Source organism: Strix aluco, chromosome 2 (assembly GCF_031877795.1).
Source record: "Strix aluco isolate bStrAlu1 chromosome 2, bStrAlu1.hap1, whole genome shotgun sequence".
In the NCBI taxonomy this organism is placed as follows: domain Eukaryota; kingdom Metazoa; phylum Chordata; class Aves; order Strigiformes; family Strigidae; genus Strix; species Strix aluco.
In genome coordinates this window covers 119,938,061-119,965,998 of record NC_133932.1, presented here as the reverse complement: position 1 = coordinate 119,965,998, position 27,938 = coordinate 119,938,061, and the positions used below count along the sequence as shown (strand labels likewise).

The following is a 27,938-nucleotide window of genomic DNA, read 5'->3' as shown; positions in this document are numbered from 1 at the left end:
CACGAACAGGAAGTTTCTCGTTAATATTACTGCAAGGAATGGGGTGGAGTGATTAGAACAAAGATGCAAAATAGCTGCTATCAAGAGAGAGGATCAAAGAGAAGGTGATGAATGGGCAGTTTTGGTTGTTATTGCTTTTGAAAGGTGACTGAAGGAAAACCAAAGCAAAACACACAGAAATTGTTTTAAGTTAAAGCTATTGGTCTGGATTGTCAGTCCACCAAGTTCATTTGTGCTGCACTGGTTAAAACAATTCCACATTAGGGAAAATAAAGCTTTTTCTTCTCCTCTATGAGAATATAAATAGCAACTCAAATGCCTCTTCTTTTTCCTAAATTTAAACTGAAATCTCTCACTGTGTATCTTGGGTTTTCTCCTCTGTTTTTTAGTTCCTTTTCAAGCACACGTGTTTTAGGCAAGACCTGTCTTTTATGTTATCTTTGTATCTCATTCAACAGCATAATATGCTATATTATGCTGATACATATTACACCAATTTTTATAGCACAATAAACAGCAAGCACAGATTTACAATGAAACACAGGAACAATAATAAATGGTAGGAAGAACAAAAGCTTTTTGGTACTCCAAATTTGAATTCATATTGTTTTTCTCTGAACCCATCAATACTATCCTGAGCAGAGAGGCAATGCTGGATGAAAGGACACGTTCTTGTCATGGTGTGCTTCTGCGAACACTCAGTGTGATTAGATATGCTTCTTACAGTTTTAGTCACCCCTAAAAGGAGCAACTTTCTTTCCATGTCTGAAGTATTACAGAGTGAAATGTAAGCCTTGTGGACATCTACAGCAAAACTCCAGTGAGGACCATATTTCGAGTTTTAGCAGTATTTGGGTTGTTGTGTTTAAAGCAATGCAAATGCTCTAGGTCTTCTTCTAAGAGAAGTTAAGCTACTTAGATGTTGTCTGCTTTATTTACCCTTTCTGTGCAGTGAAGGTGCTACTGTCCTGACATCATAAAGTTTTTGAGGGACCGGATGGTATGGAAAACCCAAACTGACCGACACAGGTTGTTATGAATGAATGCATGCAGTTTTCTTCTATGCCAGACAAGGAAAGCCAGAGCACAGAATATTTGCTTTCAATTTTACTGACTGACATGCAGTATAAATTCTTCACAGACTGTTTACAGGCTGGAGATTAGAAATCCAAGTACTGTTGCTATTAAAGATCTACATGTAGCCAACCAGCTGGATAACATACACATAAACAGCATAATGGTATACAGCAATAGCACTGGGGCTTTTGTTGCTTTTTAGTGGCTCCTATTTGTCCCTCATGAGATAACTTCTAGCTAGATAGCTAGATAGACAGTGAATGCCTAAACAAGAATCTCAGAAATGAATCAGTCTCTTCATATTTTTCAGTTTTTATGGGCTGTAAAAATAAACTCAGAGCCCATCTTTGGTATAAAGTTGGGATGGTTGTTCCCAATGTACATAATTTCACCTTTGTTTACGTTGAATTTTAATTGCTGTTTTGTTACCTAGCCAGTTATTCTACAGTCTTCACAGGAAATCCTTTGTCACGCTAGATAACGTACTGTTGGGAGCAGCAAAGCTGTTCCGCAAGGAAGGGTGAGCCGGCATGGTCCCACAAGGCCTGAGCAGGGTAAGCAGAGCAGGTCCTGTGGTGGTCACCTAGCTCAGCCACATGTCAGTGACTGCCAGACACGCAAGTCTGTGGTGGTCCAAGGTCAAGCCAGGGAGTCAACTCAGTACATCAGGGTCCGTGTCCAGATCAGTGAGGTGCATGGATGTGCACAGGCAGACTTGCAATGTAGCTCAAAGTCCAGTACTAAGGCTTTGCCTCCTCCCTCCTAACTCTATTTTCATATCACTTCCAAATATGTTGAAAATCATGGGCCAGAAAAGACCCTACAGATTGCCAGTGGTTCCTTCCCTCTACTCTTCAAAATATTTGTTTATGCAAGAGGCACTTATAGCTTAAATATTGTTCAGGAATATTTGATTTGTTCCTTTGTGAGCAAAATAGGAGACTGCCAAGTAACATCTGCACAGACGAGTTGCTGACACTTGCATGGTTATCCACGTTTCCCTGGAAGCCATGAACCTGAGCTCTGTAGTAGGAAGTTTACGCTGCCAAGCTTTAGTGAGCAGCACAGCCTGTGCGTAGACTGAGAGGCTGTGGCTGTCAAGCTTCTGAATCTGGCAGGAGGAACCAGTCTTCTGTACAGCTGTGTAAAGCTCTTATGTTTGGGGTTTTTTTGGGTTTTTTTTAAAGAGTTGTTAAACCTGTATCATTTAAATCTGAAATAGGGATGCTAATTTCATTAAAGAATACTGAACATTTTCTGAATCAGATCCAAAAAATAGCCACTGAAAGATTTGTTTAGGCTTTAACTTTGCCTGTGAATCAACCACATCTGCTGAAACAACCTGGTTCCTGAGTGTTATTGTTGATGCTAAAATGATTTAAAGGATTGCTAAATGAAGTGAAACTGGAATACTAATCTGCTGAGAGGCTCAGTGAAGCTTCTCAGGTCCATGTTTTCACATGCCTCTTATTGAGTCTTTACATTTGGTGAACATCAAACTCTTTGGAGGGGGATGTGGGACAGTCCCAGCTTGTGGGCACTTAAATTTTGTGTCTGCAGGTGAGTGGAGATCTTGTTAATACGGCTAATAGACTCTAGAGGGGAATTCAGATGACTAAATGAGATGTGTTTTTCAAATTGAACCAAGTAGCTCTACAGTTTCCAGTGGGATTAAACATAAGCATCTAGTGCCCTAGGGCATCTGTCCAAAGCTGGCAGATATGACATGGGGCATATGGTAGATCTCTGACCTTCTGGAGAAGCAGCTGAGGCTCAGGCTGGATGCCTTACACCATCTCAGATGACAACAGAGCAACTGAATCAAGCCCCTCCATGTAGATGTCTGTATGGATGTATTTACAGACTGGAGCTGAATCCCATCCCTGGGTTCTCTAACAAAAGTATCCAGAATCTTCCATTAAAAAATGTTGGTTTTTTTAACAGTGCTTCTAGTTTTGCTTTTTTCTGTGTTCTTCCAATCAGCAGTAGTACAGAAATGTTACTGTTAGATTCAGAAATCCAATTATTCAGGCACATGGCTGTATCCCATCCATCATGAACTGATCTTCAGTTGGGAAATGTAGACAAATCTGCACAGCTCCATCACCATACTGCTTCCCTGAAAGAAAATCTTGCACCCTTTCCTTGCATTAGAAAGTGTGTAGATGAGGGATTTAGTGCAGCAGCTTTTCTGTCTCCATTTTTTAGAACACTGCAATTGCGCTGGTTTTCGGAGGTCACTTGTGACTACTCATGCGATACTGACAGTTTCCTTTTCAATCGACTCTTGACAACACCTTCTACTTAAGAAATCTAGTACTACTGAAATCCATAAAGCATGAAGAAAAAACTGGTTTTATGTGACTTTGCAGTTATATATGGAATGAATTTGGTTTGACTGCTTTACAGTTCATGCAGCTTTTATCCATATGGGCCCACACTGGATTCCTACCAGAGCACAAGTATAGGGATTCTCAGTAGGAATGGTTGAGTGGTATGGACATGGGCATGGGTCCGGCCTCACCTCTGTAAACAGGTACTACCAAGGGGGTTTATCTTCAATTTCCTTTTGCCTTCCCACATTGCTTTTCTGCAACTGACTCCCAGCCCACGTCTCTTCTCTAAAATTGGTCTCATGGCCCATTACTCTCAAATATGCATCTACTGAGTATAAAAATGTAATCCAAATTTATTTTCTGCAGACAGAAATATGCAGATAGATAGGGCAGGCTGGATGGATGACACTTCACTGCCACACAAAGAGGTGTTATTAATTAAGTCATCAGAACCAGGAGAGAAATGGGCACCTCGGAATTGAGCAATACACCTTATGAATAAACTACAGAATCAAAATAATAAACTATGACTCTTTCTCCAAATGCAAGAATAATCTAACATATAAAATCAAGGATAATAAGGCATAAATGCCTGCTGCATAAAGTTGCAGTGCCATTTTTTACATATCTGTCAAACTAAACATATTGTACTATGCTAATGGGCTGGGAAAAACAATACATTAACTGTCTCTTGAAATTACTCTGAAATACAATAAGCCATAGATGCAAGTCCTTTTTTCCATAAAGTTATTTTCTAATTAAAGGACAGCATTTAAGTGTGTCATTTTTATATTAAGCCTCAGTAGCACCGTGGTGTATACCATTCTGTTTCGGAAATGGCGTTCTTCCAAAATGTGTGATAGTCTGAAAGGTTAACTAATCTTTCGTAATTTGATTTGTCAACTCTATCTGAGTCAGGAAATTAGCTCAGTTTGCGAAAGAACTGTCAAACGTGTTCAAAATTAAACACATATTTATGGAGTTCCCTGAACTGGAATAACAGCCTGTGCCCTGAGACTGTACACAGATCCCAACCATTACGAAAAAGCAGGCTTGATTATTTAATAGTTCTTTTTAGTGTGTATCTATTATGATCATAGTTTATGAGTCATTTTCATTTCTACAGGTCTGTTACGGCCCCTAGTGGTTTAGATACAGCTGAACATCATCGTGGTCCTGGCACCAAAAGCTCTGAGAAGCATAAAGTGCTACAGGGCAAACTGTAGGAAGCAGTGAAGTGACAGGGCCTGCAGAGCCTGGGTGTGTTTGACAGTTCTGTGAGGGAAAACAAGTTTCAGCAAACCCCGTCATATATTTCCTGCAAGATTTGTCATGGTTATAATTTTCAATAATTTTTGTTGGCTTAAAGGAAAAATGTTTCAATTTTGTATTTGTTTTAACCTCCATCCTGCATCTTTATTAAAAAAACCCCTCTACATAACATTTTGAAGAGACAGCTGGTTTTATTTAAAGACTGAAAGTATGACACAGTAAATCATTCATTTTTTAAATTACTTTCCATTTTAGAGGTGCTCACCTTGTCTGACAATCCAAGTGAAAGCTTTTTCCTTGACTATGGAAGTGTTATCTTTGGCCAGGGCTTTCATCACAACTGTTCCAACGTTCCAGTGGGCTTTCACTGGTAAAAAGTTCATTTTGAGGGCCCCGCAGACTAAATAATGAATATTAGAATCACCAACAGCAGTCTCCTAGAACACAAAAAAGTCCTTTGTCATTCCAGAAGAAATGTGTTTATTCCATCTTATTAAGGAGCTCTTTTGTCCTAAAGCATTCTGTTGTATCATAAAATATCATCCAATGCTTCCTGACCAACAGCATCAATATTCTTTGATGTTTCTAGATACTTGACAACCTGGTTTTGCTTCTGATTTTGAAGAAACTTGGTTAATTTTTCCCCATTGTTGTTTTTCACATACACTGAGTTTTTTTGAAGCATCATGGCACAAAGTTTACTGTGTAAACTTAGATTTGTCCTTTGGAGCGTGGTTTTCATTTAAACGTTTAGTAAGTTGGTTGCTGTCACTCTCATCAATAGAATTGGCATTTAGTCAAAATCCTGGTAATCAAGAAAACAGCAAAGCATAAGTCCTCTCTCTTCCCCCACTTTTCCAAGTCTGTTTCACCCCAGGTTTTACGAGGATAACAGGCTTATAACCTGCATCTCCCAAAAGAATCCCAATTTGGGAACTTTTGGAAGGACAGTTTTAAGAACTGAAGGCTGCTTCCCTAGTGGTGGCTACTAAATTGTCCTACCGCCAAAGAGAATGAGTGAAGGACTGGATTAAGTGGGCCATATTTTTCTCCATGAAGACATCATTTGTCCTCTGGTAGGCCTAGGCTTGAAAAAAGATGCAGCTGCTTTCTAATATTATTTTATGTATCATAGTTGGCTTTTTCAAAATATAAAACTGTTTACTGATGTGGAAGGAAAAGACAATTCTAGAATTTTCTGTGGTAGGAACATTTAAATCCAGATACCTGCAAGAAATCTTTCAAAATTAACTCTATGTTGCTTGTGTATGTCTGTATTGCCAAAGTTGCAACCAGTAGTTTGTTCCAAGAGTTTTTAAGATGGATCATGCATGCATGTTTAGAGTAATAGTATGACTACATTTTTCCAGGGCAGAATACATTTTGGAGCATTTACATAAAACCATATTCCTGCAATTTATATACTTGATAAAAGCATCTTCATTTTATTACTTCCACAAGAACAGTCCATAATGTCATCTTCAAAATAGTATTTATTTTATTGTTGGGAAACAGCAGCTCATTACTAAGAGGAAAGTACAAGCTCTCAATTACACCACACAATATTCTTGGTTGTAACTGACAATATTTATTCATCACAAGCTACCCATTTGCTCAGACCAGGAATTACTGAAACAGAGTGTTTCTACGTGTTTTTGAAAATTGAGTTTAACTTTTAACTTTTAAAATATAATTTCTTGGGTGATAGCCCTTTTATTGTAGGGCTACCCAAAATAGGAAAACCCAGTTCTATGGGTTTTCTTAATTTTTTTCCCTGTACTCTGTCTTTTTTTTTTTTTTTTTTGTTCTCCATTACAGACACTTGCTGGTTTTAGAGTTGCTTACCCTGGGTCTGCATAGGAGTGCTGAAATCTCTCTTTTAAACCGACAGCACTGATTTTTTTCAGCTTGCAGTGCTCAGAGTAATACTTCTAGGCTGAGCTGAAATGGGGTCCTGAGCCCATGGGCAGGGGGTCAGGAGATGCCCTGGGGAAGGCCTAGCAGGATCAGGAAGGTCCAATAGTGCCCTCAGGGCCCTGACACCTGCCTAACGCTCACCTCTTCTCTGAACAATTCTGGCCACCACACCTAATAATGCTTGTTTAAAGTGGTTTTTCTTTTTCCAAGTAGGATTACCGTTTTTCTATGTCATCATTTAGACAGATAAAATTTCAAAATAATTTCTTATAGGAACATTACTTCTATTAAAAATAACATTCACAAATCTGACTGCCATTTCCATATTTTTTTCAAAGCAGTCTGAAGTTACATCATAATACTGCAAATATTACACTGAAGATTTATTCTGTTACTGTGGGTGTTTTCAAGCTTCCATGTCTCATTCACAGACACTGGAGCACAATCTTCAGATGCAAATTCTTACATTCTTTCTCTCAAATCTCCTGAAGCATGGCAAGTAAGCCTTAACAGATAAAGACAAGAGTGTCAAGAGCCTCTCAGTTGAGGAAATTCTCCTAGCACTCGTCTGTTTCATTGAGAAAGACTTTAGTGGTATTTCATTGACAACTTGTACTTCTGGGGTTACTTCCTCTGGTTTGCTGATTATTTCTTTAGGTAAGTGATCAAGATCATGTGGGAAAATGCAAAGAAAACAGATTAGTACAAAACAATCACAGATTTAAGGGAAACTCCAAAGTTTAACTTAAGCACATACCATGTTACTTTTTTTTAAATTAAATAAAATCAGCCCCTAGTTACCTTAAATTCCTGTAGAGATTTGCACATGGGGTACATGACATGTGAACATGAGCCTATGCAGCAGCATCAGTTACCAGAAGAAATGGCACAGCAGGAGTGCAGGGAGTGATGCACATGCAGCAAGTCAAGAGATTAAGACCAACCATGAAATGCAAGAAAAAATATAAGTAGGAGTGGAGAATTGGCAGAATTTGGGTGTAGGGACAACTGTACTAAGTCCATGATGTGAAGAAAGCCCCACGACAGAGATACAGAGCAACAGCAGTGTGGTACAACTCAACGTAGCCCTGAGGATTTGTCAAGAGAAAATATAAGAGATACCAAATATTGTGCACCATTGTCAACCATTTAGGATGAATTCAGAAAAAGTGCTGAGGGCTTGACCATTAGAGCACAGCAAGGGCTGACTGCTCCCTAAAAGCCAGGAGCTAAGTCTGGTAACACAGCCCCTGAGTGAGGGAGCAGGGCATGCTCATGGGTGGCAGCTGGGGTCTACCAAGAGTCCAGCTCATCAGACAGGTCTGTGGTGATAAGGCAGGTCCAAGGTCAAGCTGGGAAATCAGTTCTCGGGTCAGGATAAGGATCAGGATCAGGTCTGGTGGCCATAATCAGGGTCAGACATAGCTGTTGATGACTGGGCAGGTCCTCAGTGACAAAGCAGGTCCTAGGTCAAGCCAGGAAGTCAGTCTGCAGCTCAGAGTCCCAAGCAGTGGGGTTTATGACCTAAGGACAGGCACGGCTGTGGCAGAGCTGGGGACTAACATGACAAATGACATAACTCAGGCATGGCCTGAAGCTGCAGGGTGGAGCTGTGTCAGGGTATAGGGGGAGGCCTCAGCTGAAGCTGGTCAGGGCCCTGAGGCCCCTTGAAACTACATGCCCCTTGCCCTCCTTGTCACCATAAATAACCCTGCCCAGACACATACATGTTTGTGCTTATGAGTAGGAAAGACTGAGTATACATAAGAGTGAAATCTATAGAGAATGACTACTACTGAAATATGTCTTGTTTAAAATAAAAAATGGCTGATGCCTTCTCTGTGGTCTTGTATAGAGCCTTTTACATTTATTGTTATAGCCATACTCCCTTCCTTCATTTCTTCAAATTGCAAGTAAACAACCGTGCTTGAATCATTTGTTTGTCAGCTTGTCAAAACAAATTTTTCTTCTCTCTCTCACTATTACTAAGAAGGATCTCTGGTTTTGCCACAGTTTTAGGGATAGTACTATAACAAGACAACTGACACAGTCTTGCACATTGTAAATAAATTTAACATTGTATAATTTGTTCCTGTATAAAAGGGAAACTTTTACAAACCACTAGCTGTTTCTCAAGCCCCTGCGGGTGAGAGGACAGCAGAGAAAACAGAAAGGTGGCTCCTGGGCCTTCGCAGGCTCCTAGACCTCCAGCATGGGGCCAAGAGGCTCTTCAGCATTTTACCTTCTATTGTGGGACACAGGACTGGCTGCTTTTGACTTTCTGGTTTTCCTTTCCTGGTATATGAACCTCTTGGCTAATGAGCAAACAAATTATTAAAAAGCATTGGAAACATACAAGCATAATTAACAGTGTTTTTCATGACAGCAGCACAAAAAGTTGTTTTAGAAATAGAACAGCAAGATATTATTTTCCATATAACTTTTTTCATTGAGGATTTATGTCCATAGTGACTCACAGACCACTGCTGCTGTTCTGCTATGAGAGAGATGAGCCTGTAGGCAAAACATAGACTAGGTGAGCAAAGACAGCATGTTCAAACACAACACTTTTACCTGTACATTTATTTACAAAAAGGTTAAACTTACTCTAGTGCTGCAACAGCAGGAATTCTTCACAGCAGGGTTTTTGTTTGTTTGTTTTTCTATTACAGGCAGACAGATATGCTTAAAGTGGCAGCTGAGACCTGCGACAGTCCGTGTTAGACTGGGACCTTGTTTTGCATGTCAAGTTCATTTGCTCTAATTGTGGGAAAGATGTGCCACCCCCCAGAAGCACATCCTTCGGGGCGGAACAGCATCTCCTGCAAATAGTTTTTCACCAGGTACTTCTGGGAAAAAAAAATGTTTCGAGAATAAAACCTTCAGTATCTTTCCTTATTCATCTTGACAGCAAATAAACCCTTAGAGAAAACCATTGCATTCAAAGCTGTACTGGGGAAGAGAGATCCTGTTGGGGCACATTTAATGGAGATTTTTCCAGCCCTTCCTGAAATGAGGAACTTAATATATTTTAAAGGGAAAACAAAAATTTCTATAATCACAGGTTTCCTTCATCTCAGTGAGGAGGGAAAACATCTTCAGTGATACACTCAACCCATGTATGGCAAAAGTGAAGCTAATTAAGAGACACTCCCTTTTCCCTCAGCTTCCTGGAATTCCAAACCCTCATCAGAGACAGTAATTATTTTGGGAGTCTTTTACTATTCCCCTCATCAACGTGTTTACTTCCTTCTTATGACATTGCATAAATATGTTTGTAATTCTCTCTTCCTGATGTGACACAGTAACTCTGCAGCCTGTTTTTGTTTCTAATTCTGTGTGCTGATGAAGTGCTAAAACTGACTCAGCGAATGGTTTCTGACCTTCCAACAACTGCAGAGCGATGCAGACCTTCCCTGCAGGGAGGGGTTAAGAATCAGTGCATGTAAAGATAGCATAATATAAATTTGGGGGTTGATTAAATCTAGTTATTTGGAGAGATATGTGCCTCTTAGACCACTCTTACACCTTCGTGTAAAACAACTCTCTATGTTTGTAGTTTTTCCTGTGATAGTCTGCCAACCCTTTGCATAGTTCAAGGCTCTGAGCCAAGGCCATTAAGATCTACTACAACTGTGTCATGAAGGGTCAAAACACACATCAGAGCTTAAATCCAGCATTTTAAAGGCAAAGCCCACCATATCTCTTTCAATTGCTTTTTGATTTTTTAAAAATTCGTCATTTTTTTTTCCCTGTAATGAATTAGCAAATAAAGCATTAACAGACTTATCACTGCACTCATCCCCTTGCCCCGTCAACACTTTATTTTAGGGGACAAAATTTATGACAGTACCAAGCACATACTCCTTTTCTATTAACGTGGGTTTTTTTTTTCCCCGTTTTATAATCTGTATTACAGAGCTGCCTGCTGTGCCAAGAGCTCATTTTTTGCGTTATTTTAGACGAAGTGTGATTTTTCTTCACCTCTTGTGCAACCTCTGACCCTTCCCACAGGGGGGGGAAAGCCCGGGCCGGGCCGGGCCGAGCTGAGCTAGGCCTAGCCTACGCCTGGCCTCTCCGGCCCCTCCCCCGGCGGCGCGGGCGGCTGACGCGCTCTGCCTGCGCCCAGCCCCGCCCCCGCGGCCGTGTGCGTCCCATGCGGGGCGGCGGGGGCAGCATGGGCCGGGCTGGCGGGGATGGCAGCGGCGGGGCGGCGGCGATGGACCCGGTGCGCAGCTTCGAGCGCTGGAAGAAGAAATACACCCGGCGGACGAAGAGGCTGCGGCTGCAGCGCAAGGAGAGGAAGCGGCCCGAGTGGCAGGTGGAGCGGGAGGGCATCGGCCGCCTGGTGCAGCGCTACCCCGAGGTAGGGCAGGGGCGGGCGGCTGGTGCTGCCGGGCCGGGCCGGGCCGGGGAGCGAGGGGCTTTGCAGGGCGGGGACGGGAGGGCAGCTGGCGGGTGGGCATGGCGGGCCTGCGGAGGGGGAAAAGCGGCTCCTCTCCTGGTGTGGGTAGGGCTGTGAGGAGGAGGACAGCGAGGATCTGTGAGGTGGGGGTGTCCTGGGCAGGGGTGGGGAGGTCCCCTGGTTGGCATGGCTATTCCTCTGTCTGTTGGCGGTGCCTGCAGGTAACGGGTTTGTTGGGTGACGCTGCTCAGTGTCAGGCAGAAGGGCTTTCACCTGCAGGAGGCAGGGATGACCCTCCATTCCTTTCTTTTCTCCCCCAAGGCAGAGGCGGAGAGGACAGTAAGCGCAGTCCCCGTGGCTGTGGTGGCTGCGGGCAGGCCGTGGAGCCAGGGGTAGTGAGACCCTCGGGGGGGCAGAGGGTGGTTGAGCGCAGTGACGAGGACGTTGAAGCAGATGGTGGGAACTGGTGTCACCAGTGGCGCCTGGCCCTTCCCAGCAGGGAGCATGGGTGGCTCGCTGCTGGAGATGGGACGGGTTTGTCTCCGTAGAAGATGCCTTGCAGGCGAGAGTCACACTAGAAGGGTGTGTTGTTTAACCTCAAGTTAGAAAATAGGTATTTGAATATTAGAGCCAGGGTCAGTGGTGTTGGTTTTGTCACCCAGATTCCCTTGAATTCCTCTGGGAGATTGCCGGCTTTTGAGCCATTCTGATTAGCAAAAAGTACTGTAATTGTGAATAACGGCTTAGATGTGCTCAGCCTGTGGTGTTGCTCTGTGTCCTGTCAACTTTTGTTGAATTTGGAGCTACTGCTGGGGAGGAGCATGGTAGTTTTACTTGATTATGCAGTGCTCAGCAGAGCTGATAGTAGAGACCTTTTGGTGGTTGTAATTTGATTGAGCAGAAAGTCGTGACAAGAGGTATAGAAGAAACATGTCTCTTACCGTGAAGAAGTTGTGGTAGTCCCTTTGGTTAAGATTCAGCAAGGCAGTGTTCTGAAGCTTCACACAATCATTGGCTTTACTGGTTTAAAAGCAAATGTTGCGCTTCCAAAATTGGTCAAATTACTGTTTTGAATCGCAGATTATTTTTCAGGAAGAAAAAAAAAAGAGGACTTATCATTCATTGTTTTTATGATAAAAGTTAAGATGGTAACTACATAAATGATTAATACATTTTGCTGGATAAATTTTGAGTTAACTTGTTTTGGTAATATCTTTCTACTCACTGCAGAAATAGAGGACTTAGATACTGACTGTGGGAGTAGATTACTCAAATTGTTAGAAGCTTCTATTTTTGAGTGGGATGACCTCTGGTAGGTATGTGTCTTTCATTGTGGAATGAAAGACTTCCTGCATTTCTACAGTACTGTTGGACTGCTTGTTATGACCTAGACTTAGGTCGCCTCTGCATGGTCTCTGGAGGGTGCGTGTCTGAGCAAGAGAGAGAAACAGAGTTAAAGCAACTTGGCAGAAGCTGTGTACAGAGTTTGTGAACTCTCTGCACAGATCCCAGGGTGATGGGCTTATTGTTTATATACCAAATTGCAGTGTATATATATAAAATAGATTGCTCTGTATTTCTGTTTATTTGAACACAGACAGGGAGATGTGTAGTGAAATTAATTTTGCATGTTGTCAGGCCCTAGTAGTTTCTACATTTGATAATAGCTTGCATTTACTTGATATGACATGGAAATTAGGCTGCTGTGTTACTTTAGGGTGCTATGGCAATATCTAGCTATTCTTTCTTTATCGCTTGTTTTGAAGTCCCATCGCTAGTCGTTTAATACTCTGAGCAGTAGTCTCATAGATAAAGTGGTCGAGTTCAGTGGATAGCTTTTCTTCTAATGTGGTAGACACATGTGTGCAGAAGCTTAAGTAGTATGTTGCTCCTGTGTACTGAAACTGTATGTATATGGCATGGGTATATTGAGAGGCAGGAGCAGGATCACCAGAATCATCAACTGGAGGAGATGCTGGCTTTTTGGAGTGGATTGCAGCTTCTATATCTGTGAGACTGAGTGGCTGAAGATGCCCCCTATTCATCTGCCATTTGCCCTTAGTTGATCTGGATTCATTTGAGGAAGATGATGACAATGGAAAAAAATCTAATGGCAGCAAAAATGCTTGAAGTAGAAGATTCATCTTGGCCATTCAGTCTTGGAGGTGAAGTGGCAGAAATATTTTGAAAAATGATCTCTGGGAAACCATCATCTCCACTTGATGCTGCCTTTGCCTCTTTCTTCTCCCCATACACAGTGTATATGTTCTCCATATAGTTTTTCTGTATATATGCTGTATGCATGTATTAAATCTGTACACACATCCCTATCTATTACTTTAGTTCTTATGGGAAAAAATTGCTTTGCTATCCATCATACCACTCTACAGGAGTGCATCCTTGGCTGATAGTGAGGTATGACTGTGTTGCTCATAGATGTATGTAAGCACGGGTTTAAGAGAAACGTAAAAGCAGTGAGTTACTGAAACTGCATTCTTTAAGGGAATGATGTAACCCCTGCTTTTCTTTAGTGAGGTCAATATTCTCTTATCATAAATTTTAGGGTGGTGTATCTGGATTGTGGTGGGTAGATGTGCAGTTCTCAGACTTCTTAGTTTAAATAGTCCCCATTCTGATTTTCTACAGTAGTCTGTTCCTCTACTCCTAGCCTAAAATATTTTGCTTAATATTTAAATGCAGTCACTTTTCCCTGTAACGCATCCTATGTATTTGATATAACGTATCCTATACATTTGATCGCTAGTGAGGGAGGGACCTGGGGGTGTTGGTTGACAGCTGGCTGAACATGAGCCAGCAGTGTGCCCAGGTGGCCAAGGCGGCCAATGGCATCCTGGCTTGTATTAGAAATAGCGTGGCCAGCAGGGACAGGGAAGTGATCTCACCCCTGTACTCGGCACTGGTGAGGCCGCACCTCGATTACTGTGTTCAGTTTTGGGCCCCTCACTCCAAAAAGGACATTGAATTACTCGAGCGTGTCCAGAGAAGGGCAACGAAGCTGGTGAAGGGTCTGGAGCACATGTCCTACGAGGAGCGGCTGAGGGGACTGGGGTTGTTTAGTCTGGAGAAGAGGAGGCTGAGGGGAGACCTCATCGCCCTCTACAGCTACCTGAAAGGAGGTTGCAGAGAGCTGGGGATGAGCCTCTTTAACCAAGTAACAAGAGATAGGACAAGAGGTAATGGCCTCAAGCTGTGCCAGGGAAGGTTTAGACTGGATATGAAGTAGTATTTCTTTACAGGACGGGTTGTTAGGCGTTGGAATGGGCTGCCCAGGGAGGTGGTGGAGTCCCCATCCCTGGAGGTGTTTAACAGTTGGGTCAATTATTTCCATAGATGCTTGCATTTATTTGCTGTATATATGGCTATGTGAACATGTATGGATGCTTCTGTGTCACCAGTGTACGTGTCTGCACGTGCATCTATTTTGGGACATGGGTGATAATTCTGTGTCTTTGTTGAGCTTGGGGCAGCATAGGTAAGGAGTGAGTAGTGGGAGGTTGTGTGTGTGTGTATTTATAGAGGTTGAAGAAGAGAGGCTGGTAGTGGTCAGGCATGTATCCATCAGAATGAAGACAGGGTAAACATATGTTTGTATTGGGATAGTTTTGGGGACTTCTAGTCTCAACTCTTCTGTGGTTTTGCTGTCCTCTAGCTCCAGGAGTCTCCTGCCTGTGAACATACAGGTGGATGCCCACTTAGCTTTCTATCTTCAGTCCTTCATATCTCCTTTTCTGGACTTTTACAAGGTTTTCCACTTGGTTTCCTGCATTTCTTCCCTATTACCCTGGACATGTTTATAGTGGGGGTGGGGATTGTGAGGAGGTGCCACGTGCTTGGACCTTCAGGGGTCTTCAGTGAGTTCTGCATGAGACAGATCCCTTCTTTGGGACTAGGGAATTTGAAAGCTCTTCCGTAAGCTCCTGTCTGTGAGGAGCAGTGGGTGGGGTCTCTGGCACACCGGGTCTGGGTGGGTTAGGTCTTCACGTGCTTTTGTCATCCCGTGTATGGATGGAATAGGGGTAGCATGGCTGTTGGATGCAAGAGTTAACATGTCTGGCCCTTCCTCTTAGAGTATATTGTCTATAATTTCCAGTGTGAGAATGACTGCAATGGATAGATAAACAAGGGAAAATTGAACAATAATGAAGACGTACTTTGTTACTGAATTTTTTTCTTGTCATTTGTTGACACGTGATGGCGAATGTGTGGCAGCATAGATGGAAATGTGAAATTTAGTTTCAGTGTGTTCAGCACTTAGGGATATGGTATAGTTGGGAACTGTCAGTGGTAGGTTAATGGTTGGACTAGATGGTCTTCAAGGTCCTTTCCAACCTAGATGATTCTGTGATTCTGTGAAATCCTGGGACCATTTCCTGTGTTATGTGTTCATAGTGATCTGTTGATCCAGCAACTTTGTTGCTTAACTGTAAGGCTGTTGATGAACATTCTTTTCCATCCAGTTGTGCTAATGAAAAGCATTAAAAGCCTAACATGTGCTTGAATTCTTTTTTGATGTTAGTAAGAGTTTTCCCTCCTGTAAGCATACTGTTTTCCTGTGCAGGCGGTCTCTTGGTTGAAATTAAACTGAATCCATCACTGAGTTGTGATCCTTTAGCATGCTAGATTATAAGACTGAGAATTAGCCCAATAAGCAATACTGCATATGATATATAATATCTTCAAAATTATCAACTGAATTTGGAAATACTTGTCAGAAATTCCAATTTGTAAAAGTTGAGAAGAGGCTTCAGAGATGATTTCTGATAGTAGTATTTCCCCCTCCCATAAATGTTCTAGCTTAAAGTATGTGCTTCTCAGCACGAGTAGGTTTCTAAAATTAATTCACCTTTAAGATTCCTAAGTGATGTTTGGCAAAAGTTTAATTGCTCTGCTAGAACACAGTGACTACCTTGCAAGAGCTTTGTCTTGAAATATGTCAAAAATGGGTTTTAATAAGGGTGGTGTTGTCTTTTATCTAGAGGTGAAATTCAGACATTAAATTACTTTTTTTTTATTAGAGAGAACTAGGCTGAAAAGAGTAGTAGTGTCATCTAGGTATAAACCCTCAGTTTTCTATAATAGGCACTTGGTACTTGAAGTAGATATAAGGCTGATCTGAGAGCTCAGTAGCTCCTCATTTGAGGCCTTCTCTGGAATTATCATGAGTTGTCAGGAATGCCTGAGGACTATTTTGCTTGGTCCCTGTTTTGAGAGATTTCTCTTCAGTCTGTTAGAAATAAACTATACCTACTAGAAATGCACGAGTTGTGTAAGCTCTGAGTTTGATATTTGGAAATCTCAGTTTATGGATGCTAGTCAGTATGCATTCAAAGGTGTGTAGTCAACCTTCCTCTTCATCTGCTCAGGCTTTATAGGTACAGTAGTCTCTTTATTTTTATTTTTTTTCATGAGTTCTGTGTTTTTTTCCTGTCCTGGTGCTATTGGTTGTTGTAAACTTTGCCGGTGGAAGCTGTCTACATCTTCTGATGATCTTCTATCTGCTAGAATAGACTTGGAAGTATTACATTTTTCTTAAGATCTCTACATGACATCTGAATGTTTCTGTAAATCATTGAGCCAACTCATGGACTCAAACACATGCTTTTGGGTTTTTTTTATGTGCATGTGTAATTAACAGCTCTCAAGTATGCTGTAGAGCTGGATGCCTACACAGAAGTAAATTAGTAGGTGTCAGGAGACTGAACTACTTTTTTAGTATGTTTTGTACCCTGTAGGACCGCTCGAAAAAATTTAAGTATACCAAATGCTAGAGGTTCGTGAATCTGGTGAGGTTCAGGACATAGGTGGACTCTTCTTGTCCCAGTCAGGTAGATGCAGGATTGCTGCAGCTCTGGGTGCCCAAATCTGGGGGCTACAGAAGTTCTGGTTTTTGGAGATGCTGTATGTATGTGAAATGCTTATCATGAGGTTTAATTGCAAGTTATGTCAGGCTTGTGTCACGCTGCATTGTAGAAAATTTAGACCTTGCTTGCATACTGCAGTATCTTTTTAAAATGTGATTTTTAACTTTTTTTTTTTTCCCTGAAGAATACTGCATCCAGTTTTGGACCCCTCAATAAAATATCAATAAATGGATCCAGTTCAGTGGAGGGCCACTGAAATGGTGGGAGCTGGAGCACTTGATCTGTGAGGAGAGGCTGGAGGAGCTCGGCTTGTCAGTCTGTAGCAGAGATGGCTTTGGGGTTGGGATGGGGACCTTACAGAAGCCCCCAGTGCCCCTGGGGAGGTTACTGAGGAGATAGTGCGGGGTGGAAGCACTGAGAGACAGCAGATGGAAGTTGACACCCGAGAGGCATGGCCTTGAACACTTTTTCCTCATGGGGGGGACAACCAGGCAGAAGCACAGGTTTCCTAGGGAGGCTGACCAGTGTCTGCCCTTGAATGATTGCAAGACTGGACTGGATGAAGCCTTGAGCAGCCTGATCTGACTTCAGAGCTGACCTGCTGTGAGCAGGAGATTGGAGCAGAGGCCTCCTAAGGCCCCTTTCAGCCTGAATTGTTCTGTGATGTCATGATGATCTGAGCTTTAAATTGTGCCGTTAGCCTGCATGGTTATAAACAGTTTATGGTAGAAGAGCGATTGGCTTAGGCCAAACTAGTATAGATTGCTTGACCAGCTAATTTGGATCAGGTCATGCTGTTAACATAAATACGTAGCAGTTCAGTAACTTAAAGAATGCTATTTAATTTCTCCATTGTACGATCATAAGCACTGATAAAACTTACTTTGTTTCAGATAAATGCAAGTGAAATTCAAAGATTTTCAGATTTTCCATTGTCAAAGAAAACCCTAAAAGGTGAGTACAAAAGTTTTCTTTAGAAAGTAATTTGGATCTGAACATTTTTTTTGCTTTAAACTAAGTTTTAGATAAGTATTGTCATGTACAGTGTTTTCTAAATGGAGGAATACATCTCTGGACAAGACAAAAATAAAGTGGTTTTTTTCTTTTTTTTTTTTTTTTTTCCTTCCCCTCCTGCACTCTCTCTTCTCCTCCCACACTGCAAATACTAGGATTGCAGGAAGCTCAGTATCGTGTGGTAACGGAGATACAGAGGCAAACCATAGGTTTGGCTTTACAAGGTAAAGATGTACTTGGAGCTGCAAAGACTGGATCAGGCAAGACCTTGGCTTTTATTGTCCCTGTAAGTAACTTACATCCTTCCATTGTACTTAAACCAAGTTACCTGGGAAATACTGGATGTCAAATAGTTTAGATTAATAGATCCTGGGAGAAAAGTTATAATTCAAGTGATCTAGATGTTCCGAGAAAGCCACGATACTAATTTAATAAAGCATCTTGAGGTTCTGAAAGAAGTGTATTTTTGGCCCTAGGAATATTCTGACACTTAGAAATACCATTTTGATCCTTACATTAGTAGACACTGTGTCATTTAGGAAGTGCTTTGTTTTTCTCTCGGGAATCTGTTTTCCTGGTGCAACTCTTGTCCAATTCTTATAAAATTTGAAAACTAAGTGTATGAAATGGAATTGTAAAATTTCTTCCGTTCCTTAGACTTTTTTTAGATGAGTGGTTTACACCCCTTTAAAATTTTAGGATTTGGACCTTATATAGCAAACTTAAGCTTAGTGATTGTGGACTTCCATTTCCTTGTTGTCTTCTGTGAATTCCTTAGAAGTCACTTGTAGATGTAAGTGGGAAAACAGGATGAAAAGCTGTCATGGATAACATGCGTTTGAGTTTTATTCAAAACATCATGCTCTGCATTTAATTTCTTCAAGTTGAAAATAGAATTGGGACATTTGCATAAAGTGCATGTATAAGTGGATACAAACCTCATCATGTTATGATTTGATAAATGGAAAAATAAATGTTGTTTTGATGATAATTTTTTTTTTTTTTGGTTTAGATGTTACTCGCATTTTTGTGAGTGTAAATTTCTTTGGAGCCTATTCTGTCAGTAACTGTGGGAACAGTAGTAGGTGTTTTGAATACCCTCTCTAGTTGAGAAGATTTATGTTTTATGCTGAAGAATAAAAAAAATGTATGTGGCTTCAAAAGATCATCTTGTGAACCTGAGAACCAAAAGCAAGATTGCTCAATTAGTAAATCTAGGGGTAGAAGTACATTGTTTTATAAACCTTTTTTAGGGGAGAAAAGTGATGAGTGGAGTGGGAGAGATGAAGAGTGAAACAAAGAAACAAATTGTACAAGGATGCTTAACAGGCCTTCAGTATTTCAGAATGTTTCCAGCATTCATACCTATGAAATCTTTGTGTTAGGATTAGCTGTGTTTTTGCAGTGTGAATTCATAAGAGGAGGAATAATTCTGGTTTGAGGTGTATGGCAACTTTAGTTGGAATGCTTTGTATATAGGATGTGTGGATAGTACTGCTGCAAGTCTATAACCAGAATTAAAGCTGCAATAAATGACTTTCTTCTAGTTGCTCACTCTGTTTCTGGTTCTCACAAAATCTTATGAGCAGGGAAGTTTCTTGTCTTTTTCTACATGTGATTTCTATTCTCATATAAATGATTAAGACTTAATTTCCAGAATTTAGCAGAGTAGGATTAATTGTGCAGTAAAATGTTTACAATTTACCACCCATTACTATCTATCATAGAGTGGTACTGGGGAACTTTGCTACAGCAAGTATCATTACCATCAGTTAGAATTGATATATAATCAAAATATGTGAAATGTATACTGACGTTTCTTTAGGTCATTATTTTAATTCGTGTGGCTTTATCATTTTTTATGACACTTTTTGTTACAAACTTGTTGTTGTTACATATGTTCCTTCTGAGATTTTTATAATGAAAATATGGTAATTTTTTTCAGGCTTTGGAACTCCTGTATCGCCATCAGTGGACTTCAGCTGATGGACTGGGAGTTCTGATAATATCACCTACCCGGGAACTGGCATATCAGACCTTCAAAGTTCTACGTAAAGTGGGAAGGAATCATGAGTTCTCAGCTGGCCTTGTCATTGGAGGAAAGGTGTGTCCTGTCTTGGAGTCTGCTGTATGGAAGCATAAATGAGTGCTGTATTAAGTGCTAGTTTAGGAAGGAAACCCTGGAAGAGAAAAGTCAGGGAAGAGAGTAGTTAATGGGAATCTGTCAATGACACACTCAGTTTTCCTGTCTGTGTACTCTTTTGTCTTTTGAAGCTTTTGCATATTTACAGTCATTTCAGGTTAAATGACTGGATGGACCTTCCTGCCAAGCCTTCCAGGACTATCCTGTTAATTTAGATTGTTCTGAAATACTTTTTGCTCAAGCCACAAGTGTGAGCATGCTGAAGAAATTGTGGTATCTATGTAGAAAGAGCAAAGGCTGATCCTTGACTATTCTTTCTAAAAACTATCAATAGGTTAAACTGGCCTGACTCTCGCTGGTACTGGGCTTCTTGTGTGAACAACTAGAGCTAAGCTGGTTTAACTCCTTTTCAGGATCTGAAAGAAGAGTCTGAAAGAATCCACCAAATAAATATGCTAATTTGCACTCCAGGACGGCTTCTACAGCACATGGATGAAACTTCATATTTCTATGCATCTGATCTGCAAATGTTGAGTAAGTTTTTCAAGTACTTGAAAGTACTCAGAAACATTTTGTAATTGTTCATAATTGTGTGGAGCACTTCCTTGGTTAAAAAGTTTATCCTAGTCATGGTATGTAGATGAAATGTCATTTAAGTTCGCACATACAAATTTAAAATAGGAAACAAGAAAACTCCTTTCTTGTGTGTACTTTCTCTCAGAGCAATTGCTGAGCATGTCTTCCTTTAGGATGATAAGAACAACTAGGTGAGTTAGTAAGGAACCCAAAATCAAATGTAGTGTCCCACACAATCCTTTAGATCTGTCTTGGCTAATACTGGCCTCTCCTTTCTGGCTATGGCTGTCATGTTTTTCCCAACATGATAATTAACTACATGAAATGTCCATTACAGTGTGTGTATTTTGGGCCAGTTCTAGAAAACACTCTTCTTTGAATTTTAAGACAGACTGGTGTTCCTTTCATTGATTTGTTAGTATAGTTAACATTTCTTTTAATATTTCTTTTCATTCTTCCAACCTGAACAAAAATTTCAGTGTAATGAAAAGGTTTGCCTCTCTCAAAGAACTGCGCATAATCTTTAGCATAGCTTGAGGAACTTAGAAGTAATTAAGAAGCTAATGAAGCTGATAAAATGTGAAATTATGCTTGCTACACTGAGTACAATTCATGGCAGTTAGACAAGAATTGCATTAAATGTAGGCCCTTTTCTTAAAGATTTGTCTCTGTGCTACTCTGTTTATTCCCTTTGTTTCAATGGTAAATTCAGTTTAGGTACAGGAGAGTCTGTTTTGCTCTGTCATGAATAGTACAGCACTGTTTTATATTCCATGCTTTTGTTTCAGTAATAGAACAGGAATTTTTTTAATTTGCAAATTGCTGAACTGTTTACTTGAAATGCTGATGTTTTATGCTTCAGCATGTGAAACTGAGGGCTGTGGTGCATAGATTATGGGAAATGCTATGACTTCTGTTGCAGTTTTTTAAAAAACATTTTATGGAGTACATGAATATCTAAAGAGAATCTTGTCATATACAGTAATTAAGTTAATCTCTGCAGTTGAAGTAGGCATGGATTTTTGTACCATAAGGATTTAAATGTATGATTATGTTTTTTTTAAAAATAAATAAAGCTAAAACCAGATTTTCTCAAATCTATCTCTCAATTCAGTTCTTGATGAAGCTGATAGAATTCTAGACATGGGGTTTGCTGATACAATGAATGCAATCATAGAAAACCTACCTAAGAAACGCCAGACCTTGCTTTTTTCCGCAACGCAAACAAAATCTGTGAAGGATCTTGCACGACTGAGTCTGAAAGATCCAGAATATGTTTGGGTTCATGAGAGAGCCAAATTCAGGTATGCTGGGGTAATGTTTTTTTTTTTGGGGGAGGGTTAAACAGATTGTGATCCTTCTTAACTGTTTCTCTGACTCTTGGTTCCCTGAATTGGAAGTTACCTCGTGCATCCTCCTCCTTCCTTCAGTGTCTGATCCTGTTGTGTGCCTTCCTGAAAGCAAGGAATTTCCAGATAAGGGGATACTAGTTCTGACTGATTCATTACAAGGAGGCTGAACCTGCACTTTCCTTGTGGCTCCTCAGGCAACTTCTCAGACTTGAAATTTTTTCCCTCAGGAGCAAGCCCCAGGGTGGGTTATAGCTTAGGTGGAGTAGTGTCCTGGGTGTAACAGCACTCACTTCTGAATTTCTACTTCTTTTGTTGTTTGGCTTCCTTGCCTCCTGTGTGTACATACTTATTGAGCAGAACCACCACATACAGTTCTTGATAAATTTGGCTTTCCAAGGAAATGCTACCCTATTGGGGAAGTGCAGAATGACAGTCTTGTTTGTGTATTCAAAGTTAGGTGCCCAAAGGAAAGCATGTGGCATTAGTCCATGTGCAGTAAGTCTTGTGGCTTCCTCGTGTGCTGGGTTTACTGTGCACATGAAGGCATCCAGCCCCGTCTGCACAAAATAAATTTGTCATGCCATACAATTTGGACCAGAATGGGAGCCCCTTGCTAGAAATGAAGTACGTGGTCTGCCAAGCTCAAAAAATCTAATGAGTCACTAAAGAAAAAAATGTCAATGTTGCTTTTTGGCACATATTTTTTTTTAATATTTTGCATTTTTGTGGGCTCAATCAACTGTCAAATTGCTTATAGGATCACAGAATGGTTTGGGTTGGTTGGGATCTTAAAGGTGATCTAGTTCCCCTCTTCCACTAAACCAGGTTGCTCAAAGCCCCATCGAACCTGGCCTGACCATATATGATTCTTTTTCTGCTCTTCTATGAAATATGCATATATTTCCATATGTAAGATGCAGAAGAAAGGTGAAGCACAGTGATAAAAACGGCTTTCCCAAGAGCAAATGAGAAATCATCAGCAAAGTGAAAAGTAGAACCAGGTAGAATATTGAGGCAGTTTTAACTATTTGATTTGATTATCTCTGTATTGTACTGCAAATACCTTTTTCTAAATCGGTAGTACTATCAAAGGCATCTTAAATCAGCATGATTGCCAGAAGAAATTGTGTGGTTAATATCCTCTTAGCAGAAGAGGATGTTCATGCCTAGTATGTAGTCTTCATTTTGAGGACCGACTATGCATCTGTTTCACAGATCTTGCATTTTTTGTGAAGTGTATTTTAATGTACATTTAATTTTTTTAAATATTTGGGAGAGAGCAATTAGATAATAAACTGAATCCAAAACGGGAAAGTATTCATTTGTTTTAGAATTTACTGCCTTAGTATATAATAGGTTATTGCCTTACAAAAACGGTTTCCTCTGAAAGACTTACAAAGTGAAAGGTGCTCGGGTGTAATTCAAATTGAATAGCAGAATAAAAACTGGAGCAGTGTCTTGTAATTTCACCCTCACAAGTGGCCAGCTTTAGTAAAGTAATTTTGAATACCTTTGGTCTGTTTAGGGTGAAGCAGAGGGATTGTAAGAGATGCGCATTTAGATGTATTTCAAGGGCAAATATGCCAAAGAATGTTTTTAAATTTATTTTTATTTTGTAAAGAACAGAAAAGTTAGTTAAGATGACAATTCAGAGCTTTACAAAGTCATTTTGCATGTCAAGGTATAATCAGTGCAAGTACATCAGTGCTGTTTTTTGTGCATGATTAGACTGTGCTTTGACATTGTCTTAAGCACAAATGATGGTTTAATAGGATTAATAGACAAAATTGCGTTTTAAATCAAGGCAGTTTGAATGTTGCTGCTTAGACGTGGAAAGAGTTTGGTTTGCTAGTAGTAAATAAATTTAGAATAATGTCGGAAGTCATCTGTCCCTCCCCACTAGCTTTTACTAAGGAATTTGATTCATCTTTCAAGAGCAGCTTTCTAATGGGGCTGCTAAGACTTGTTCCTCAAAGTGGGAGAACTTTCCATCCTGACTCTTTTTCTTTTTTCCTTTTTCTGGGTATTTGTCAGATGCTCTTGACTTAAAAGAAAGGTCAGGCAGCTCTGTAGATATTGTATGCCTGTATATTCTTTCTCTTCCCTTTTTTTCTTTCTCTTTTTAATAGGAACTAACGGTATCTAAATGTACTTTCTGTTTGTTTGTTTTTTTTTTTTTTTTTAGTACCCCAGCAACTTTGGATCAGAACTACGTTGTTTGTGAGCTTCAGCAAAAAGTAAACATGCTGTACTCTTTCCTGAGAAGTCACTTGAAAAAGAAGAGCATTGTGTTTTTTGCAAGCTGTAAAGAGGTATGGCTATTCCCCTCCTTTCTTTGTAGCATTTTAAAACTATTAAAATGAAGATATTCATGTAGATGTCAAGGCACCAGAGAGGTGAGATTCTAGACTAATTTGTAACAGGAATTGGGGGAGGAACCAAACATCACCCACTCCTGTAGGCATGTCATGCCGGGCCTGGCTATCAGGAAGCTCAGTGACCCAGGCTTGATGCAGGAATGTCCTGGAGACCTCGGCGTACTCAGCTATTTTTGTGCTCTACTGTTAAAAATGAATGCTAAAAGTTATGTCACTAAGGGTCAGCTATTTCAGTTTTGTTTTGTGATACATTTTGTAGTTGGGTTACAAAGTCTTTTAGTAGTTGTGTCTAGTTTCTTTACTGCTTTTAAATCTGCATACATAAGAAATTACAATTGCGAAATAGTGCAGGGAGAAGTTTTTCTTACGGTTATATAAGAAATAATCCTTCAAATATCTATTTGTAGAAATGTCCTGGGACTGTTCTGTTGAAGTTATTTGTATGTGCTTGTATGGTACAGGTAATTATTCCTGTAGCTACTGCATGTATTGAATATTTTTACAACATACAATGGTCTAGTAAATATTCATTGCAGTTCTTCCACTTGTGCAAGAGGTTACAATATTTTTGTTCTGCAGTTGGCTGGTGAGTACAGTGAGGTGGTAGGCTTAGTTGTACAGAAATTCTCTGAGCTGCAGTTGTTCCTGCAATGTATGCATGTTTTGTAACTATTTTCTTAAGAAAATATCGGAGAGCTGCCTGTTACAGGATAATGCTGTGTCATGGTACTGTATGTAAGAGTAAACAGGCTGCTTTTATAAGAGAAGCTGTTGAAGCTTGAAATAGTAAACCAAGACAGTGTAGACTGCCTTGAGTTACAAGCATAAGACATTACACCCCTCCAGTATTGTCTAAAAGCAGTGCTTCTGATGAACTTTTGATACTTTGGTCCCTTGCACAAAGCCTAACTAGTCATGCCCAAGTTGTTCTTGCTGTTACCTACTCTGGTTCCTTTTAGGAATGCCACTGAAAAGCATGCCAATCTTGTGCCACAGTTCATTGCCTCTTTTAGTACCTGGGCATGTGACAAAGTCTCAAAATAGCATATCTTATCTCTGATGTGGAGAAAAGTATTTTATTTGATGTGCTAAGTCAGTTCCTATATTCTGGATATGATCTTAACAAGTTAAACATTGAATGGTAAATTTTTTTTTTTTTCCCCCTGATATGTTGGGTAGGTCCAGTATCTGTTCAGAGTCTTCTGTAAGCTTCAGCCTGGTCTTCCTGTGCTGGCACTCCATGGCAAGCAGCATCAGATGAAGAGAATGGAAGTCTACACTTGTTTTGTTCGGAAAAAGGCGGCAGTACTTTTTGCTACAGATATTGCTGCTCGTGGCCTGGGTATGTACCCACAGAAGCAATAGTTATTCACAAAGTGATGATCTAATGCTATTGAGACTTTATCAGACTTTATGCTTTGAAGACCAACCTGATTTGTAAGAAATGAAGCTGTAGATTGCTTAAGAGCTCATTAGGGTATCTCAGATAATAATAACTTCTACTGTTTCTTTGCTGAAGGGGCCTGCTTCATTTGCGGTTATTTTTTTCTTTTTATCCCAGAAAGACCTATGTTGTCACTAGTTTTGTAATGGTATTTGTTACTGAAGTAGTTGGTGGAAGCTGTCTTTATTTGTTTGTAGACAGTCTAGTTTTTCTAGCCACGCTCTGTGACAAATATCTGGAACGAGAGAAAATGGAAATAGTGATGTATTTGCTTACTACATGCTGTAAGGCAAGATTTCAGCATTTTAATGATGTACCTGTATCCTGTGGGTTATTCCAAAGGATATGAAAAATTACTAACCTGCCAGTATGTGGAAATGAAAACCTGAAGAGATTTTAATGTCTGAACTATGAATGGCATTATAGGACTGTACTCTTAAGGTGGCAGAAAAATAGATGAGGGAAAAGCAAGAATTGTTTTCACTTGAGTTTCTTTCCTCTGGCCATTACCTGCTGAATTATCACAGAATCATCTAGGTTGGAAAAGACCTTGAAGATCATCTAGTCCAACTGTTAACTAGCACTGACAGTTCCCAACTACACCATATCCCTAAGTGTTATGTCGACCCGACTCTTAAACACCTCCAGGGATGGGGACTCCACCACCTCCCTGGGCAGCCCATTCCAACGCCTAACAACCTGTTCTGTAAAGAAATACTTCCTATTATGATTTACTTCACGTTTTCAGTGGATACTTGGGATTTTTTTTTTTTTTTTAAGTACTTGGAGGCATTTAGGTATGACACAAGACTGTTTTCAGGAGTCTACTCATTCTTCTTTCAGGTAGCAAGCTCCGTTGTCCAAAGTGTAAGGTTTTGTCAGTATGCTACCAAAGGAAGAAAGATGTTCTAAAAACTGAAGGTAGAAATGAAAACTGTTTATCATACCTTCTACACTGCTGAAATCTCACTAGTGAGGATCTAACATGGGAATGGTTGTTTGGGTTTAGAGTGTAGGTATAATTGTGGAATACAACGTAGCTAAAGACTTGGTCAGGAAGTAACACAAACTTACTCCAGTGCAAAGCATGCTGCTGGGTGAAGTGCAGCAGTTAAAAAAAAGCTTATTCATTATTTCATTCACATTCGATATTGACTTCTTTGTCAGGCTTGATCAACCCCTCCCATCTTTGAGAAGGACTGTGATATTTTTGTATATGGACAGCTGAAATAGTGCTGTCTCGCCACAGCTAACTTCAAACCCTGGTGGTGTAGGATATTGATACTGTAGGTGAAAAGTAGGTCAGATGTTGTTATTTAATTTATTAAACGTAGTGGTGTTCTATCGTCTGTGTGACACAAAGCATGTCTGTTCTTGTCAAGTGTGAAATTATGTTCCATTCAGTGCACTGTCATAATTTAGGAAATGAAGACACCATTAATTTTAGCTTTCTTTGATGAAGAGAACGATTGTTTATGATATGCTAATACATGCAATTAATTTTATTTTTATTTCAGAGGTTGCACCCAATGTCTGTAAATTGATCTAAATGATGGTTCTTATGGGAATTAATGCTCCAAAATAATATGTTGCTCTTGAATAGGAGGATTTTGAGTACAGTGAGCTTAAATTTTGACATTTCTTTACACAGATTTTCCATCAGTGAACTGGGTCATTCAGTTTGATTGTCCAGAAGATGCAAACACATACATCCACAGAGTGGGAAGAACAGCCAGGTTTGTTTTCACTTTTTATTAACATTTTAATGTTTAAAACTAGATCACTATAGGGACAGATCATTGGCTAAAGACTCATTTGAAAAAAAAAAATAAATTGGAAAGAAAGATGGGCTGTTATCACCAAAAGACCGCTTTGGTTACTTAAGAGTAATGATTTGACTTAATCATTTCTTAGTGAGCTTCAGAGACTTCTTAACAGCAGACAGAAAAAATACCCCCAGTTGTTTAATCTGATCAGGGAAGATTAATAGTGAAGAAGCAAAAAACTTCTTTTGCACTTGGCAGGATTACCTCAAAGGCTGAGGTGATCATATTTGTGGGTGGAAGAGCTTGTTTTGCTACCACCATTTAAGGCATTAGGCTGTAGATCCAATTTCTTTGTGTAATTGAAGACTCTTCAAAA

General features: G+C 40.2%; 1 protein-coding gene across 1 annotated transcript in view; it reads left to right on the top strand.

Moving 5' to 3' along the window:
- Nucleotides 1-10,716: 10,716 nt before the first annotated feature.
- Nucleotides 10,717-27,938, top strand: part of DDX10 (DEAD-box helicase 10) — a 186,690-nt gene continuing 169,468 nt past the window's right edge. Inside the window, exons 1-9 of the mRNA XM_074816113.1 lie at nt 10,717-10,968; nt 17,783-17,843; nt 18,059-18,189; nt 19,849-20,007; nt 20,460-20,580; nt 21,737-21,926; nt 24,160-24,286; nt 25,532-25,694; nt 27,448-27,532. Of these exons, the coding sequence (XP_074672214.1) occupies nt 10,759-10,968; nt 17,783-17,843; nt 18,059-18,189; nt 19,849-20,007; nt 20,460-20,580; nt 21,737-21,926; nt 24,160-24,286; nt 25,532-25,694; nt 27,448-27,532 (1,247 nt within the window). The 5' untranslated portion in view covers nt 10,717-10,758. The remainder of the gene's footprint in view (nt 10,969-17,782; nt 17,844-18,058; nt 18,190-19,848; nt 20,008-20,459; nt 20,581-21,736; nt 21,927-24,159; nt 24,287-25,531; nt 25,695-27,447; nt 27,533-27,938) is intronic.